This window comes from Stigmatopora nigra, chromosome 18, assembly GCF_051989575.1.
Source record: "Stigmatopora nigra isolate UIUO_SnigA chromosome 18, RoL_Snig_1.1, whole genome shotgun sequence".
Taxonomy (NCBI): Eukaryota; Metazoa; Chordata; class Actinopteri; order Syngnathiformes; family Syngnathidae; genus Stigmatopora; species Stigmatopora nigra.
Window position 1 is genome coordinate 5,049,403 of NC_135525.1, and position 20,581 is coordinate 5,069,983.

Below are 20,581 nucleotides of genomic sequence, written 5' to 3' on the forward strand. Positions count from 1 at the left end.
TTGATACTTCTGAGTATGTTGTCACATTCAAAGGTCAAATTTGTTTTCTCTTAATTTGTGTTATTAAATTTAGTAAGCACCATCTAACTTGAACCATTTTTAAGGATTGTATCGCGTTTTTAACGAAAGCCAAGCTAACTAGAAGAAAAAAATAATCAGGTGTTCGTGAAGGCATCTCAGAAAGGAGAATGGCGGCTGGCCGAGCGAGAAGGAGAAGGGAGGAGAGAAACGGGACACAAATCAAACGTCATGCATGATCGCGAAGCAAGAAACTAACGAAAGGACACACTAAAGACACAAAGAGGAAGACAAAACGGAAAAATAAAAAATCAGCTTTGAACGAGGTGAGAATGATCGCTTTTATTACTATCTAATCACAGACACCTGTGCACGCTCAGATTTCCAAATGTACTTTATTTTGTGTATTTCAAACGGTGTAACTTCAATTAAAAACATATTCTATTGATTTAACGCGTTTCCAAAATATGCGTGCATTGTGAAGTATATTTTGATGTTTCGGTAAACAATTTGAAAAATTATAATAATATATTTTCATAAATAACGTGTAAAAGCTTAACATAATCAAACTACAATTGTATGCAATGATGAGCACTCTTGGTTTTTGTCCGTTATTTAATGCTCCTAATGGAAGTCAATTGATGATGAGATGTTTGTGGCTCTCCATCCGTTTTCACACATATTAACAAGCTTGCATAGACTTAGACAGTCAAAAGCTTGTACCACTTGGCCACCCACCAACAACCTTGGCTGTGAAATCCCACAATGCCATGCCAAAGACACCCTGCAGTCAATCTGTCGACTGCCCGTAGTTCGAATCCCCGCCGAAGGTGTTTGGAAGCCGTGTTCCTGGTGTAAGCTTCTTAAGAGCCTTCTGGTCTTGGTGATCTCCAAATGAACTCTTTCACTGCCATTGATGATAATAGAAATCCAATCATTCTTCTGTTAGAAATTTTTCACCAACAGATTTTCACTCCATCTGAACGTTTGCTGTCAACCTTCCCGGTTCTAATGCATTGGACAACTATCGGAAATCAGCAGATGATGAGCAAATCAGACATGGTTGTCAAGGCAACCATGCTAATACTTGTTGTGTAACCTTGATGTTGAAGTTTTCCCATAGGCACTTTACATTCCATCACTTCAGTGGTCGTCGCAAGAATTTTAGTTAAAAATTAGAGGTCATTGTTAACATCAATACAGATATACTTGTCGTTGTGCTACATTTCACGTTCTGGATGTCTGGGAAATCTCATGTGTTGGAAAATGTTATAGTGCTATAACCTGAGCAGTGTCTGGTGGTGATATTTTACAGTCTATGTTCAAAACTAGCAAGTAATATTGAAGGAAAAATGATTGAATGTCTTCATTCGTCAGTTTTTGCACCACAAAAAGGTCAAAATTAGTCATTGGAGTAGAAACGGGTTTAAAAAACGGTCAAAAGGGTCCTGGATTTTATTCCAAGCAACACAGCACAGACGGGATTAACCAATGATTTTTTTTTGTTGCTAAAATGAGCCGCACCGAGGGGGCGATTGGTTAAAAGGTGCCCTTTCCTTGGTTGAAGGAAAACTTAGACCCACTTATGCCTCTTTAGAATTTCAATTTTTTACATTTTTAATTCATATCATAGTTACTTTTCAATGCTTTTGACTATTTTATTAGAAAAGTATCATTACTTTACAATCTGTACTCCTCAACATTAGGTATAATATACTAATGTGCATTCTACAAGTCAATCAAAAATTGCCAAGAGTGTTTTAATGTCAACCATTTTTCTTTTTGCTGATGGGGTTCAGCACCATTTATTTATTTGTTTATTTTTTTCCATCTCTAATTCCCTCGAAACTTGCCAACCCAAGAAAAAGCAGAGAGATAATGCCACCATATGGCTGCTGGGAATGGAGATGATTGTGATAAGGATATGTTGCTGGCTTACAGAGTAATTAGAAAAAGTGCGGAGATGAAGCCAGGAAGAGGCGGAGCCAAACCAACTGACACTTGATCAGGCTGACAGATATGGTGCAGAAATTCATCCTCATCCTTTCATTCTTGACAGTTGCGCTGGATGCTTTTCGAGGGACGCCCGACCTGAATGTTGACCATTCTTACCTGTTCTCCTTGAATGATCGAGCCAAGCATGCCTGCGCTGTCTGCCAACACGGGTACGGAACACAAGTGGCCTGGTGAGGACTGAAGGTGTTTTGGTGTCTTTGACGTCCCTATATTTTCATCCATCAGATTTACACGAGACTCTGGCCGTGCTGACCTCCCATCTGCACCCGAATGCCAACCACAAGGAGAACATGGGCTTCCTCAAAGATGTTTTCAGTGAGAAGGGCCTCGGCTACCTCATGATGGTACGCTTCATTAAGTATTCTTGAAACTTAAAAAATCTGTGCAAAATGATATAAAACCTTTTATTGACATTTTACGTGTGATAATCGACATGGCAGGATGTATCATGATTATCCCCATGAAAAGACCTAGTCGTGCAATGCATATATTGACTAGCAGATAGCGCCCAATATGCTATGTTTGATTCTATACGCCATAGAAGTAGAGGTAAATTCGGGCTGAAAAAATCCGATCCGAACCGGCCCGCGGGTTCATTAACCCGATTTGGACCGAACCAATGCAATTAAGTTGATTTGCAGACCTGAACCCGAAGCACACCGGAAATTTCATATTTTTTGTGAGGACTAGGGACTCCCGACCTCCAGTCTTTAGTTCATCCTTAACTTCTTGCTGCGTTCTTGCTTATTTGTTTTATAACAAATATTCCTTAGTCTAGTATCCACACTTTGTTTTAGTATACATTTTTTCAAAACATTTATTTCATAAAACAATAGAGAGCACACATGGTTTTACTAGTATACTTTCTTTTCCAGCCAAAGAGAAACTTGGTCCGCCCCGAACCTGATGTAATTATTGTGATTTTAGGGCTGACCTGACATGACGGGTTCGGTTTTGGGCTCAAGATAAATAGAAGTACCACCAATCCATGGCTCCGCTTAATTGCTAGCCAAATGGCTGTCCGACCAACCGCCTATGAGTAATCCATACAAGACAACTGAAAATAGCAACACCCACAGCATACTACACTCAGAAGAGATACAACATAATTCGTCCAAAAATTATTTTTTAATAATGACATGACACTAGCTTAATATAAATATATCTTAAAAGTCAAGTATTACTAGATAATTAGATAAATGTGTTTAAGATGGTCTAGTGTGTGTTTCTGTACTTAAGTTAAGCTAGTATTTAGTATGTTTGTTATTTTGGGGTATTTTCTTAAGTGAAATCATGTTTGCAGATCCACGAGAAACTGAAGCTGTACGAGAGGCACAGTCCGACTCCCATTTTCCTTCACGCTTCCCGTCTGGCGGACGACGTAAGCTTTGCCTCCCGACCAGATTCTCCTGTCTCGTATCGGAGCATTCATGTGATCTTTTCTGATTTAGCTGAGCGAGGATCTCCAAAACGGGATCCTTCAGGAGGACGAGAGAGAGCTTCTGCTTCTCCTGGGGGCGCCTCACCTTAAGGTACGTGAGCATGAAAATGAATGACGCCGGGATGAGATAAACATGGCAGACGTGGCTTCCTCAGGCCGTGCTGGAGGCACACGACACGGTGGCCCAGAAGAACTTCGACCCGGTGCTGCCGCCTCTGGTGAATGATGTGGACCACGAGCAGGACGAGGAATCGGTCAAAATCGTTCGACTGGTCAAAAACACGGAACCTCTGGTAAGTATTCAAAAATTTCACCCCTTCGCTGCCTCTGATGGAAATAGACGTTTTTAACTGGAGGGCGGGCAGTGAGAAAATTATTTTTTTAAAAAATGATTTTATTTAGATAATAAAAATGCATGGCGAAAGTAATTATGTGTGTATGTATATATGTATATATATATATATATATATGTATATATATATATATATATATATATATATATATATATATATATATATATATATATATATATATATATATATATATATATATATATATATATATATATATATACACACACACACATATATACACACACATATATACACACATACGTATATATACACACACATATATATATATATATATATATATATATATATATATATATGTGTGTATATATACGTATGTGTGTATATGTGTGTATGTGTATGTATATATATATGTGTGTGTATATATATATATATGTATGTATGCATATATATGTATGTATGTATGTATATATATGGATATGTATTTATGTGTATATATGTGTAAATATATGTATGTTTATGTGTATATATATGTGTGTATTTATGTGTATATATATGTATGTATCTATATATATATGTGTATATATCAATATGAGTATATAACAAAAGTCAAAAACAATAATTTCAATGTATCATTTTAGGAAATGAGTAAAATTAGTTAAATGAGTCTTTGTGGGTTCCCCCATCCAGGGAGCAACCATCCGTCGGGAGGAGTCAACCGGTGCCGTGGTAGTGGCACGCATCATGAGGGGCGGAGCTGCCGATCGTAGTGGTGAGCTGCCGAATGTCACGTGACGGCCACGACCCCCTTTTCCAATCTTTGACCTGAACTTTAGGCAAACGGGACTTCCTCGTCATATGTGACACACAAGTGAGAGGATTACGTTGTGTAATGCTTCGCAAACTGTCAACACAGATTAAATCCGGCAGATTAGTGTCACGAGATTGCATATTTTGACATTGCCTATGGGGAGGTTTTTTATGGAAATGGCAGCTTTTTGTTGCTTTTTTTTCCTTCTTTTTTCCTTCTTTTTTTACAGTACGAGTCATGTGTGTGTTGCCAGGTCTGGTGCACGTCGGCGATGAGCTGCGGGAGGTCAATGGAAACTTGATAACTCACAAAAGGCCTGATGAAATCAGCCATATTCTGGTAATCATCCCGTTTGGCATCAATTGAACTTGCAACATCGTAGTTGTACCACCAATCTGCACTCAATAGTCAGCCAATTGGCTCCTCCTTCTACCCGTATGTGAGTAATGCATGCAAGACAATTGAAAATAGCAATACACAAAACAACAGGATATTTCCTCCAATAGAAATGTATTACAAATAATTTTATACTCATTTATTATTCATTCAATATATAGCAGTCCTAAAGGTCAAAAACACTCGTCACAAGTATTAGTATGTGAAATGAATGTTCAAATCAATTGGCCTTTTTTAAAAATAGAAAATGACACAAATAAGATTGGACTAAAGTTTCTTTATTAAAGCCTAGTTGTGACCTTCCTTTCTCCACCAGTCCCAGTCAAAAGGATCCATTACGTTAAAAATCATCCCGGCCATTGTAGAAGATGGCAAGACGAAGGAAAGCAGGGTGAGGACCATTCATGGCCATTTGCCACTGCTAAATCACATCATGGTTTAATAGGACCTTTTGACAGGTTTACATCCGCGCCCTGTTTGACTACATCCCTTTGGAGGACCGAGCGGCACCTTGCCAAGAGGCTGGCCTTCCTTTCAAGCGAGGTGATATCCTTCAAGTGGTCAGCCAGGAAGACGCCACATGGTGGCAGGCCAAGAAAGTGGGAGACTCTAACATGAGAGCTGCCCTCATCCCTTCCGCAAATTTCCAGGAAAGGTAGGCGACCATTGATGGTAATAGAAATACAATCAATTTGAACTGCAGTGATATAATTCCGAGTAAGCCCAATTTTTACTCAAAAACATGACCATGTTGTGATTTTTTAATGTAATGGCAGTTCAAATGAGTTAACCATTCGGTCGCCGTCAATGCTAGCAAATAATTGAACCTTGCATTTCTTTGGGATTTAGACGCCTGCGCTACCGACAGAAGACGAGCTCCTTGCCACTCTGCACTTCCCCGAACGTGATTAAATGTAAGTAATCGCAATTTGCCTGCGACTCATTACTGGTACAAGCCTCGAAGCTACTCGGATGAGATGGATACTCACGTGGGGCAGTTTGTGTAATCCTGACTGCGAGATGCATAAAAAGAGATTACAACGCTTTAATCTCTGTTGTGCGCTCATTTAATCCAATTTGAAATATGCATTCCCAGGAAAAGACACTAATATGAACACTTAAATATCTATGTATATTACCCGAGACCTATTAAATTTATTCATATTTACTTGTTAACTATTATATTTTTTTCAGTGAAGTCTTTTGAGTTTAGGGCCAAATTAATATGATCTTAAAGGAGGTATTAGTTTTGAGCGAATAGAATTTTTGCATGGGGGGAAAAATAAATCATAAAGACGACGTGCTTGTCATTTTGTGTCGCTCTTTGCAGTGAATATGTGTGTCCTTCCTTGCAATGCTCCCCTAACCCTCAGACCAGCCGGCTCCCGCAGGTAACCCACACACCAACAGTACCATGTTTCCATGCCATTGACAGCGATTAATGTTCAATCCACTTGGACCGAGACGTCCTCTATTTAATGGACTGTACATCTATTGCCGTCAATGGGAGCGAAATAATTCCCGCCTTCCTTTCCTCTCGTATACTCTCCTCGTCTTTTCCTCGCAGACGACGTGGACGCGCAAGACAAAGGTGAGACAAGGTATGCAACCAAGTTTTTTATTAATGCTCATGTACGTCCAACATTTGACCGCAGCCGGCCCGCGCCGAAGTTTTCGCCTGCAGAGGGAGCGGCAGAGTTCTCCGAGAGAAGATTTTTACGACTTCCACGTCTATGAAGAAGTGGTGCTTTACGTGCCTCGACCCGGGGACAGGCCAAGACTGGTGGTGTTACTTGGTGGGTGGTGTCATTTCCAGAATAGCGCCGTGCTCGAGGGCTGACTGACTTTGTGTGCTGTGTTCAGGCTCACTGGGAAGTCGAACGGCGGAGCTGAAACAGAGAATGATCGCAGACATGCCCAAAATCTATGGATTGGCCGTCCCGCGTCAGTAAACTACACACACACACACACACACACACACATGTACATAAGTACATGTACTGATGTACAGTTCATGTACTGATGTACAGTTCATGTACTGATGTACAGTTCATGTACTGATGTACAGTTCATGTACTGATGTACAGTTCATGTACTGATGTACAGTTCATGTACTGATGTACAGTACATGTACTGATGTACAGTACATGTACTGATGTACAGTACATGTACTGATGTACAGTACATGTACTGATGTACAGTTCATGTACTGATGTACATATGTACTGATGTACAGTTCATGTACTGATGTACTGATGTACATATGTACATATGTACTGATGTACTGATGTACATATGTACTGATGTACTGATGTACATATGTACTGATGTACTGATGTACATATGTACTGATGTACTGATGTACATATGTACTGATGTACATATGTACTGATGTACTGATGTACATATGTACTGATGTACATATGTACTGATGTACATATGTACTGATGTACATATGTACTGATGTACTGATGTACTGATGTACTGATGTACTGATGTACATATGTACTGATGTACATATGTACTGATGTACATATGTACTGATGTACATATGTACTGATGTACATATGTACTGATGTACATATGTACTGATGTACATATGTACTGATGTACATATGTACTGATGTACATATGTACTGATGTACATATGTACTGATGTACATATGTACTGATGTACATATGTACTGATGTACATATGTACTGATGTACATATGTACTGATGTACATATGTACTGATGTACATATGTACTGATGTACATATGTACTGATGTACATATGTACTGATGTACATATGTACTGATGTACATATGTACTGATGTACATATGTACTGATGTACATATGTACATATGTACTGATGTACATATGTACTGATGTACATATGTACTGATGTACATATGTACTGATGTACATATGTACTGGTGTACATATGTACTGATGTACATATGTACTGGTGTACATATGTACTGGTGTACATATGTACTGATGTACATATGTACTGATGTACATATGTACTGATGTACATATGTACTGATGTACATATGTACTGATGTACATATGTACTGATGTACATATGTACTGATGTACATATGTACTGATGTACATATGTACTGATGTACATATGTACTGATGTACTGATGTACTGATGTACTGATGTACTGATGTACATATGTACTGATGTACTGATGTACATATGTACTGATGTACATATGTACTTTAGTACTGATGTACATATGTACTTTAGTACTGATGTACATATGTACTTTAGTACTGATGTACATATGTACTTTAGTACTGATGTACATGTACTTTAGTACTGATGTACATGTACTTTAGTACTGATGTACATGTACTTTAGTACTGATGTACATGTACTTTAGTACTGATGTACATGTACTTTAGTACTGATGTACATGTACTTTAGTACTGATGTACATGTACTTTAGTACTGATGTACATGTACTTTAGTACTGATGTACATGTACTTTAGTACTGATGTACATGTACTTTAGTACTGATGTACATGTACTTTAGTACTGATGTACATGTACTTTAGTACTGATGTACATGTACTTTAGTACTGATGTACATGTACTTTAGTACTGATGTACATGTACTTTAGTACTGATGTACATGTACTTTAGTACTGATGTACATGTACTTTAGTACTGATGTACATGTACTTTAGTACTGATGTACATGTACTTTAGTACTGATGTACATGTACTTTAGTACTGATGTACATGTACTTTAGTACTGATGTACATGTACTTTAGTACTGATGTACATGTACTTTAGTACTGATGTACATGTACTTTAGTACTGATGTACATGTACTTTAGTACTGATGTACATGTACTTTAGTACTGATGTACATGTACTTTAGTACTGATGTACATGTACTTTAGTACTGATGTACATGTACTTTAGTACTGATGTACATGTACTTTAGTACTGATGTACATGTACTTTAGTACTGATGTACATGTACTTTAGTACTGATGTACATGTACTTTAGTACTGATGTACATGTACTTTAGTACTGATGTACATGTACTTATTAACTGATGTACATGTACTAATGTACATGTACTTATTAACTGATGTACATGTACTAATGTGCATGTACTTATTAACTGATGTACATGTACTAATGTACATGTACTTATCTACTGATGTGCATGTACTTATGTGCTGATGTACTGATGTACATGTACTGATGTACATGTACTAATGTACATGTACTAATGTACATGTACTAATGTACATGTACTAATGTACATGTACTAATGTACATGTACTAATGTACATGTACTAATGTACATGTACTAATGTACATGTACTAATGTACATGTACTAATGTACATGTACTAATGTACATGTACTAATGTACATGTACTAATGTACATGTACTAATGTACATGTACTAATGTACATGTACTAATGTACATGTACTAATGTACATGTACTAATGTACATGTACTAATGTACATGTACTAATGTACATGTACTAATGTACATGTACTAATGTACATGTACTAATGTACATGTACTAATGTACATGTACTAATGTACATGTACTAATGTACATGTACTAATGTACATGTACTAATGTACATGTACTAATGTACATGTACTAATGTACATGTACTAATGTACATGTACTAATGTACATGTACTAATGTACATGTACTAATGTACATGTACTAATGTACATGTACTAATGTACATGTACTAATGTACATGTACTAATGTACATGTACTAATGTACATGTACTAATGTACATGTACTAATGTACATGTACTAATGTACATGTACTAATGTACATGTACTAATGTACATGTACTAATGTACATGTACTAATGTACATGTACTAATGTACATGTACTAATGTACATGTACTAATGTACATGTACTAATGTACATGTACTAATGTACATGTACTAATGTACATGTACTAATGTACATGTACTAATGTACATGTACTAATGTACATGTACTAATGTACATGTACTAATGTACATGTACTAATGTACATGTACTAATGTACATGTACTAATGTACATGTACTAATGTACATGTACTAATGTACATGTACTAATGTACATGTACTAATGTACATGTACTAATGTACATGTACTAATGTACATGTACTAATGTACATGTACTAATGTACATGTACTAATGTACATGTACTAATGTACATGTACTAATGTACATGTACTAATGTACATGTACTAATGTACATGTACTAATGTACATGTACTAATGTACATGTACTAATGTACATGTACTAATGTACATGTACTAATGTACATGTACTAATGTACATGTACTAATGTACATGTACTAATGTACATGTACTAATGTACATGTACTAATGTACATGTACTAATGTACATGTACTAATGTACATGTACTAATGTACATGTACTAATGTACATGTACTAATGTACATGTACTAATGTACATGTACTAATGTACATGTACTAATGTACATGTACTAATGTACATGTACTAATGTACATGTACTAATGTACATGTACTAATGTACATGTACTAATGTACATGTACTAATGTACATGTACTAATGTACATGTACTAATGTACATGTACTAATGTACATGTACTAATGTACATGTACTAATGTACATGTACTAATGTACATGTACTAATGTACATGTACTAATGTACATGTACTAATGTACATGTACTAATGTACATGTACTAATGTACATGTACTAATGTACATGTACTAATGTACATGTACTAATGTACATGTACTAATGTACATGTACTAATGTACATGTACTAATGTACATGTACTAATGTACATGTACTAATGTACATGTACTAATGTACATGTACTAATGTACATGTACTAATGTACATGTACTAATGTACATGTACTAATGTACATGTACTAATGTACATGTACTAATGTACATGTACTAATGTACATGTACTAATGTACATGTACTAATGTACATGTACTAATGTACATGTACTAATGTACATGTACTAATGTACATGTACTAATGTACATGTACTAATGTACATGTACTAATGTACATGTACTAATGTACATGTACTAATGTACATGTACTAATGTACATGTACTAATGTACATGTACTAATGTACATGTACTAATGTACATGTACTAATGTACATGTACTAATGTACATGTACTAATGTACATGTACTAATGTACATGTACTAATGTACATGTACTAATGTACATGTACTAATGTACATGTACTAATGTACATGTACTAATGTACATGTACTAATGTACATGTACTAATGTACATGTACTAATGTACATGTACTAATGTACATGTACTAATGTACATGTACTAATGTACATGTACTAATGTACATGTACTAATGTACATGTACTAATGTACATGTACTAATGTACATGTACTAATGTACATGTACTAATGTACATGTACTAATGTACATGTACTAATGTACATGTACTAATGTACATGTACTAATGTACATGTACTAATGTACATGTACTAATGTACATGTACTAATGTACATGTACTAATGTACATGTACTAATGTACATGTACTAATGTACATGTACTAATGTACATGTACTAATGTACATGTACTAATGTACATGTACTAATGTACATGTACTAATGTACATGTACTAATGTACATGTACTAATGTACATGTACTAATGTACATGTACTAATGTACATGTACTAATGTACATGTACTAATGTACATGTACTAATGTACATGTACATTAGTACATGTACATTAGTACATGTACATTAGTACATGTACATTAGTACATGTACATTAGTACATGTACATTAGTACATGTACTAATGTACATGTACATTAGTACATGTACATTAGTACATGTACATTAGTACATGTACTAATGTACATGTACTAATGTACATGTACTAATGTACATGTACTAATGTACATGTACTAATGTACATGTACTAATGTACATGTACATTAGTACATGTACTAATGTACATGTACATTAGTACATGTACTAATGTACATGTACTAATGTACATGTACATTAGTACATGTACATTAGTACATGTACTAATGTACATGTACTAATGTACATGTACATTAGTACATGTACTAATGTACATGTACATTAGTACATGTACTAATGTACATGTACATTAGTACATGTACTAATGTACATGTACATTAGTACATGTACTAATGTACATGTACATTAGTACATGTACTAATGTACATGTACATTAGTACATGTACTAATGTACATGTACTAATGTACATGTACATTAGTACATGTACATTAGTACATGTACATTAGTACATGTACATTAGTACATGTACATTAGTACATGTACATTAGTACATGTACATTAGTACATGTACATTAGTACATGTACATTAGTACATGTACATTAGTACATGTACATTAGTACATGTACATTAGTACATGTACATTAGTACATGTACATTAGTACATGTACATTAGTACATGTACATTAGTACATGTACATTAGTACATGTACATCAGTACATGTACATCAGTACATGTACATCAGTACATGTACATCAGTACATGTACATCAGTACATCAGTACATCAGTACATCAGTACATCAGTACATCAGTACATCAGTACATCAGTACATCAGTACATCAGTACATCAGTACATCAGTACATCAGTACATCAGTACATCAGTACATCAGTACATCAGTACATCAGTACATCAGTACATCAGTACATCAGTACATCAGTACATCAGTACATCAGTACATCAGTACATCAGTACATCAGTACATCAGTACATCAGTACATCAGTACATCAGTACATCAGTACATCAGTACATCAGTACATCAGTACATCAGTACATCAGTACATCAGTACATCAGTACATCAGTACATCAGTACATCAGTACATCAGTACATCAGTACATCAGTACATGTACATCAGTACATGTACATGTACATCAGTACATCAGTACATGTACATCAGTACATGTACATCAGTACATGTACATGTACATCAGTACATGTACATGTACATCAGTACATCAGTACATGTACATCAGTACATGTACATCAGTACATGTACATGTACATCAGTACATGTACATGTACATCAGTACATGTACATGTACATCAGTACATGTACATGTACATCAGTACATGTACATCAGTACATGTACATGTACATCAGTACATGTACATGTACATCAGTACATGTACATGTACATCAGTACATGTACATGTACATCAGTACATGTACATGTACATCAGTACATGTACATCAGTACATGTACATGTACATGTACATCAGTACATGTACATCAGTACATGTACATGTACATCAGTACATGTACATGTACATCAGTACATGTACATCAGTACATGTACATGTACATCAGTACATGTACATGTACATCAGTACATGTACATGTACTGATGTACATGTACTGATGTACATCAGTACATGTACATCAGTACATGTACATCAGTACATCAGTACATGTACATCAGTACATCAGTACATGTACATCAGTACATCAGTACATGTACATCAGTACATCAGTACATGTACATCAGTACATGTACATCAGTACATGTACATCAGTACATGTACATCAGTACATCAGTACATGTACATCAGTACATGTACATCAGTACATGTACATCAGTACATCAGTACATGTACATCAGTACATGTACATCAGTACATCAGTACATGTACATCAGTACATCAGTACATGTACATCAGTACATGTACATCAGTACATCAGTACATGTACATCAGTACATCAGTACATGTACATCAGTACATGTACATGTACATGTACATCAGTACATCAGTACATGTACATCAGTACATGTACATGTACATGTACATCAGTACATCAGTACATCAGTACATGTACATCAGTACATGTACATGTACATGTACATCAGTACATCAGTACATCAGTACATGTACATCAGTACATGTACATCAGTACATGTACATCAGTACATGTACATCAGTACATGTACATCAGTACATGTACATGTACATCAGTACATGTACATCAGTACATGTACATGTACATCAGTACATGTACATCAGTACATGTACATCAGTACATGTACATCAGTACATGTACATCAGTACATGTACATCAGTACATGTACATCAGTACATCAGTACATGTACATCAGTACATGTACATGTACATCAGTACATGTACATCAGTACATGTACATCAGTACATGTACATCAGTACATGTACATCAGTACATGTACATCAGTACATGTACATCAGTACATGTACATCAGTACATGTACATCAGTACATGTACATCAGTACATGTACATCAGTACATGTACATCAGTACATGTACATCAGTACATGTACATCAGTACATGTACATCAGTACATGTACATCAGTACATGTACATCAGTACATGTACATCAGTACATGTACTGATGTGCATCAGTACATGTACTGATGTGCATCAGTACATGTACTGATGTGCATCAGTACATGTACTGATGTGCATCAGTACATGTACTGATGTGCATCAGTACATGTACTGATGTGCATCAGTACATGTACTGATGTGCATCAGTACATGTACTGATGTGCATCAGTACATGTACTGATGTGCATCAGTACATGTACATCAGTACATACACGCATAGGCACTGACCTTCGCTTTGTGTTGTCCTGATCAGATACAAGTCGACCAAGAAAAAACTACGAGCGTGAGGGTGTGGAGTACCACTTCATCACCAAAACTCATTTTCAGGCCGACATTCACAACGGCAAGTGAGTACGCCTCACCGATGGTTCCTCGCCTCGTCCACATCGTTCCAATGTCTTGTCTGTCTTTCGCTGCAGGTTCATCGAACACGGAGAATATAAAGACAATTTGTACGGCACCAGCCTGATGTCCATTCACAGAACTCTGCTTCAGAACAAGATCTGCCTCGTGGACGTACAACCGGAGGTTCGTACCCCGAAAAGTTGGCCGCTTTTTACCTGATCAATTTTGGTTTGGTCTGGTTTTGACGCCCAGGCGCTGAAGGTCCTCCGCACCGCGGCCTTCAAACCTTTCGTAGTCTTCGTGAGACCTTCCCTCCTGGAAGCTGAGATGAAACCTTTCGGCTCGTGTTCTTCCCTCCTCGGCGCCGGCGTTGCGGTAAGTCTTTCGTGATGGATGAGGAGGACGGACGGTCCTTGCTCTAAATCGTTCTCGTCGACAGGAACACGATCTACAAGACATGAGGCAATCCGCCGAGGAACTGGAGCGGTGTTACGGCCATCTATTGGACCACATTCTGGTGAAGGAAGCGACGCCAGGCGCCGCCGCCCAACTCCACACTGTCCTGGAACATTTGCGACTGGAACCTCAATGGCTCCCCGCTACCTGGATGGAGACCTGAAACTCCTCGGGATGTGCTCTGCTCTTGGTGCCAAATGCTACTTTTTAAGACTGTCAGAAACATGCACAATCATCCCCAAACAAAGTGCTTTGTGTTTGAGCACTCCATTTATTTTAGGACAAAAGGAACAATTAGAAAGCAGTAAATATACATGTGAGCACAAAACACCAAGTTACTTCCACAGCTTCTTGATGGACATATTTTTCTCGCTGTCCTTCTGCATCACCTGTCGGACAAACAAAGTGTTAGCAACTGATGAGTTGACACGGGTCACTAATTCAAATCCACTTGGACCAGGAGGCCAGCTAGCGGTCGAATGACTGCTGCCAGCTTTGCCCAGTCCAAATGGATTAGACATCTAGTGCTGCCAAAGAGTTAAACTGCTAAATCTAGCATGATTGAATCACATTACAACTAAGCTATTGAGTTAACCATTTAATGAGCTATTTCTATTCAATTAGTAGATTTGTTTTAAATTGTCCCTTAGCTAATACTACACGTAATGATGCTGTAACAAAGACAAGAAAAAAATGACTTTGCAGCAATGGGAGTTGAGTGTACTCCCATTGATGGACATTAATTTAAAACATTTACTGTAGTACTAATCTGCAGCATACTCGAATACAAAATAAATGCTCCAATGTCTCGGTCAAACATTGCTGTTATTTTGGTGCCTGACAATAAATCAATGAACTCAACAAAAACCTGAAAATTAAAATGTGTTTTTTTGGTTGTTGTTTATATATACATATACATATACCTATACATATACATAGTACATTAGCTTAGCTCACATGTTAATCATTTAACAGTTTTTCACCCTCTTCTTACAAAGCTAGCAACTTTCTAGGTGTCCTGTCTAGTATTAAATGTTTAACATGCATATTTATCCACTAATTTTTCCTGAAAAAAATAATACAAAAATAAACCTACCTTGGCAACGGCCATTTCAAAATCCTCCTGGGTGACGTGAACTCTCCGCTCCCTCAGGGCGTACATGCCCGCCTCTGTGCATACGCCCTAAAAAACACAGAAAATAATGTTTTGCCACCGCGTCGGCCAACGTAAACGACGGCGGCGGAAGCTCACCTTGACTTCAGCACCCGATGCACCGGGCATGAGCTCGGCGATCTTCCTCAAGTTAATGCCTCGCGTTAGGTTCATCTTGCGAGAGTGGATCTTCAGGATGTCCAGGCGAGCCTGAGGGGCGGGCGGAAGACAGAACGTGTTCACCGTGGTGGAGTCGAAGGCTCGACGGGGGGTCTGACTTACCTCTTCGTTGGGAGGCGGGAACTCGATCTTGCGGTCGATCCTGCCTGGTCGAAGAAGCGCCGAGTCCAGGATGTCAATCCGGTTGGTGGCCATGATGACCTGGCAGGGCATCAAAATGCACACGTGTCACTATCAGTCTGGTATATTTGATTTGAATACGGTAGAAGGCGACAGGAATCCAATACATTTAAAATGCGACAGGGCCAACAAATCGATTTTCAATGGCTGCCGTTTAAATGAGTTCGGTAGTCAATGAGTGAATACAGTGGTACCTCTACTATGTACTTGTAAAATGGAAATCTAAAAAAAGTTGGGACACCCCATGTTGAAAAAGAGTAGCAGACCAAACACACCTTGATGTTCTTGGTGGCCTCGAAGCCATCCAGCTGGTTGAGGAGCTCCAACATGGTCCTCTGCACCTCGCTATCGCCACCAGAGCCGCCCTCCAGGCGTGACGAGCCGATGGAGTCGATCTCGTCCATGAAGATGATGGACGGTGCGTGCTCACGCGCCATCACGAACAGCTCACGCACCATTCGCGCACCTTAGCGGGGAGAGAAAAAAAAAAGCGTTGGGTTCATCTCACTGTTGCAGAATATGTTTTTTTCCTTTTCTCTCTTTTGGGATGCTTACCCTCTCCAATAAACTTCTGGACCAGCTCAGAACCGGACACCCGGATGAAGGTACAGTCGGTGTGGTGGGCTACGGCTCGTGCCAACAGAGTCTTTCCTGTGCCGGGAGGGCCGTACAGCAAAACGCCCTGAAAAATAGACAGAGAGAAAAGGTCACTTCACCATCAAACCTTTCTACTTTCAGAGCATTCCTCATTTTGTAGATTCAGCGCAAGGCAGGGTTTACAAAAATGTTTTTACTTTATCCACTATTTGGAAAATTTCATTGTCACTGCAGCAAGAGGGTGAGAATGCAGATATAGAGAGGCATTTTAGACATAAGTAGATCGTAATAAGTTAATAAATGAATAAATGCATGAATAAATATATAAATAGATAAATGAGCTTGTTGCTAAAATATATATACATCTATATAAACAAATATATGCATACACATATTCATACATATATGTACACATGTATTCATACATACATATATGTACATATATATTCATACATACATATATGTACATATATAGTCATACATACATATATGTACATGTATACACACATACATATATGTACATGTATACATACAGTAGGTCTTAACACAGCCATTTGTTTTGTTAAAGAGCCTGACAGCTGATGGGAGGAAGGCATAGATTGCCATTGACAGCGACACGTCCAATCCGTTTAAACTCATTTAGATTGACAGCAGAAGTATGATTGCACGTCTTTCGGCAGTCAAAGAGTTAAGAAGGGGTTCCCTTGTTGAAACGGACAGCGAGCGTTTCTCTCTCACCTTTGGCTGCGCAATGCCGAGGGCTTCGAAAAGTTCCGGGTGCTTGACGGGCAGCTCGATGACCTCCTTGATTTCCTTGATCTGCTTGTCCAGGCCGCCGATCATCTCGTAGGTGGAGTCGGGGACCTTCTCCACCATCATCAGGGAGACCAGGGGGTCCACCTTGTTGGGGAGGATCTTGTGGAGTGTGTAGCTGTCGTTGCGCAGAGCCACGCGGCAGTTGGGGGTCACCTAAAGGTTGCCACCAAGTAACATATACATATGTTGATATATATTTTTACCCATTCGCTTTTTTTTTTTTTGTTAAAGGCGTACAACTTACATCATTGATGTCAATGTTTTTATCCACGTCCACCACAAATTTTCCTTCTGGGTGAACCTGAAGAGGGAAAGAGCAAAATTAAGTTTTTGTGGAATTTTCACAATTCTTCTGGATATTTTTATAATTATGAAAAAACATTCTGTCAGCTGGACGATAAAACACGATAAGGATAATTATCCCGACATATTTTTTGTCAACACTAATAATAAAAAACGTTCAAAACAAATTTGATCATTCAAAACTGCAATTACACGACCCAAACACGAGAGAGAAAGGGGGCACTGTTGCAACCTGAATGCTAGTTTTAAACCAACACTCAGGAGAAAAAGAGGATGATATGGAAATGTTTTTTAGCTTGGTTGGAGATAAAGGCTAACACACAAAGTGTATTTTATACAAAATGTAGAGGGTGTACCTTGACTAGAACTTTCTTTTTGTCCATGACCCGAACCACTTCTCCCACGTACGAGCCTTGCTCCTGAAGCAACTGCAGCTCCTCACGGAGGAGACGCACTGAGTGGCAAATATTGGAAATCAATAAACCCAAGATATAAATACAAAATTAGTCAATCTAGCCATACCTTTAGCATTGAGCTCATTCCTTTGTGCTTGCAGTCGTCGGAGATTCTGACTTTTCTCGTTCACCGTCAACTGAAGTGGAAAAAAATTATAGCTTTGAGTACATTTGATTTCCTCAAGATGTCCTTAGCCGATACTGATAAACTACTTGATTTGTATTCAAATAAAAAATAAGCTTTATGATATTACACAAGGATATGGCTGATGAGCGATCATGAATGTAGTAAATCATTTCTTAAATGTATTACATCATGGCATATTTATATTGTGATATTTGTTTTTTCACACAGCACAAAAAAATCCATTTTTAGAGTAATACAAACTTTTTAAAAGTATTTTTAACTCATTTGCTGCCATTAACAGTGATACACATCAATATAATTTCAACTGGGTTGAAAGGCACTTGATCATGATTTATTTCAATTGATGGTGATAGACGTCCAATTCAATATGAGTCATGTGACCATTCAAAAGGATAGGACGTCTATCAGCGTCAATGGGGAAAAATACAAGTATTATGAGGAAATGAAATAAGTTTACCTGTAATTCTTCGATTTTTGATAAGTAGTACTGGCGCAGACCTGAGCCACCTTTACTGTCCCCCATTTCCATCTGAAAAATAAATGATATCCTATCAATACCAGTGACGGCAAAAGACGTCCGGTTAACATGACTGGAAAGGGAAATGTCTGCTAATGATTCTCATAAAAAGTGAATAAACAAATGATTTTATAACGGAATTGTCTTGGTGAATATTTGGAGGAAATAACTACTAGCAGAAAATAGATCGATTCAGTGAAGATTTGGCATTCACGAGTTAGAACCCACATCAAATTAGAATATTACAGATTAGCGTGTAAATATATTGGAATATAATACATGATGACTGACATTTGAACAGGAGTGAAAGCAAAATGAGTCAGCGAAGAGTAAATTCTTACTTCTCCTGTTCATATTCCGGCAAGTGGAACTAACCAATGAATAATAGCGACATATCGTTCATAACTATTTAAGTTTTATTCCCGATCTCGTAATATAAAAGAACGCGTGAGGCAGATTTAACGCCAACAACAACGCCGACTTAGCTTAGCCACAATGATACAGCAAACCGACAGCACCACAGTTTTAATATGAATCCAGGCTACGACACGGTTGTTATTGATGACAATGGATTTACATATATACATTAAACACGATCGGTGAGGTTTTAAAACATTTCCCGGACGAAAGCTTCAAAAAGTTCTGCAAAAAAAACACGTACATTGTCGGTGCTGTCGCCTTCCATCTTGGATAATTTGCATCCGTGGGACAGGTGGCGTACTTCCGCCATGTCTTCTTCGTGGTTGTAATGGAAGAGTTGGCTGTAGCGCCGTTTAGCGGAGAGTTTGGAAGTTTCAAGTCCACAATCTGCTGAAGGCAATAGTATATATACAATGAAACATACAATTTCAAATTTAAACTCGTTCTTTTTTTAAATCATATTTGTCAGGAAAAAAAACATAATCATGGACATTTGTTTTTTTTAAACAATGAGGACTCACCACTCGTTTCAACTGAAGCACCCAATTCACTACT

General features: G+C 37.5%; 2 protein-coding genes across 5 annotated transcripts; one reads left to right on the forward strand and one right to left on the reverse strand.

Moving 5' to 3' along the window:
• The first annotated feature begins 5 nt into the window (after nucleotides 1-5).
• LOC144212119 (MAGUK p55 subfamily member 3-like) lies at nucleotides 6-16,126 on the forward strand. Of its 3 annotated transcripts, none has more exons than XM_077739767.1 (19): nucleotides 6-344; nucleotides 2,078-2,183; nucleotides 2,260-2,378; nucleotides 3,338-3,415; nucleotides 3,486-3,566; nucleotides 3,631-3,768; nucleotides 4,477-4,558; nucleotides 4,851-4,936; nucleotides 5,310-5,384; nucleotides 5,452-5,648; nucleotides 5,843-5,907; nucleotides 6,367-6,384; nucleotides 6,561-6,594; nucleotides 6,665-6,789; nucleotides 6,857-6,937; nucleotides 14,710-14,803; nucleotides 14,876-14,984; nucleotides 15,054-15,176; nucleotides 15,241-16,126. In XM_077739767.1, exons 2-19 carry the CDS (start codon nucleotides 2,144-2,146, stop codon nucleotides 15,418-15,420), a joined length of 1,725 nt encoding a protein of 574 aa, XP_077595893.1. In that variant the 5' UTR covers nucleotides 6-344; nucleotides 2,078-2,143; the 3' UTR covers nucleotides 15,421-16,126. The 3 variants fall into 3 exon arrangements, with proteins under 3 accessions (XP_077595893.1, XP_077595892.1, XP_077595894.1); XM_077739766.1 differs by having other exon boundaries at nucleotides 8-344; nucleotides 6,561-6,584; nucleotides 6,649-6,789; XM_077739768.1 differs by lacking the exons at nucleotides 6,367-6,384; nucleotides 6,561-6,594 and having other exon boundaries at nucleotides 10-344; nucleotides 6,649-6,789.
• Nucleotides 15,509-20,413, reverse strand: psmc5 (proteasome 26S subunit, ATPase 5). Of its 2 annotated transcripts, none has more exons than XM_077739769.1 (12): nucleotides 20,268-20,413; nucleotides 19,547-19,618; nucleotides 19,009-19,078; nucleotides 18,843-18,940; nucleotides 18,428-18,484; nucleotides 18,106-18,336; nucleotides 17,326-17,452; nucleotides 17,046-17,236; nucleotides 16,693-16,791; nucleotides 16,510-16,620; nucleotides 16,354-16,440; nucleotides 15,509-15,646 (listed from the first exon to the last, which is right to left on the reverse strand). In XM_077739769.1, exons 1-12 carry the CDS (start codon nucleotides 20,334-20,336, stop codon nucleotides 15,593-15,595), a joined length of 1,266 nt encoding a protein of 421 aa, XP_077595895.1. In that variant the 5' UTR covers nucleotides 20,337-20,413; the 3' UTR covers nucleotides 15,509-15,592. The 2 variants fall into 2 exon arrangements, with proteins under 2 accessions (XP_077595895.1, XP_077595897.1); XM_077739771.1 differs by lacking the exon at nucleotides 20,268-20,413 and adding an exon at nucleotides 19,948-20,205.
• Nucleotides 20,414-20,581: the final 168 nt, after the last annotated feature.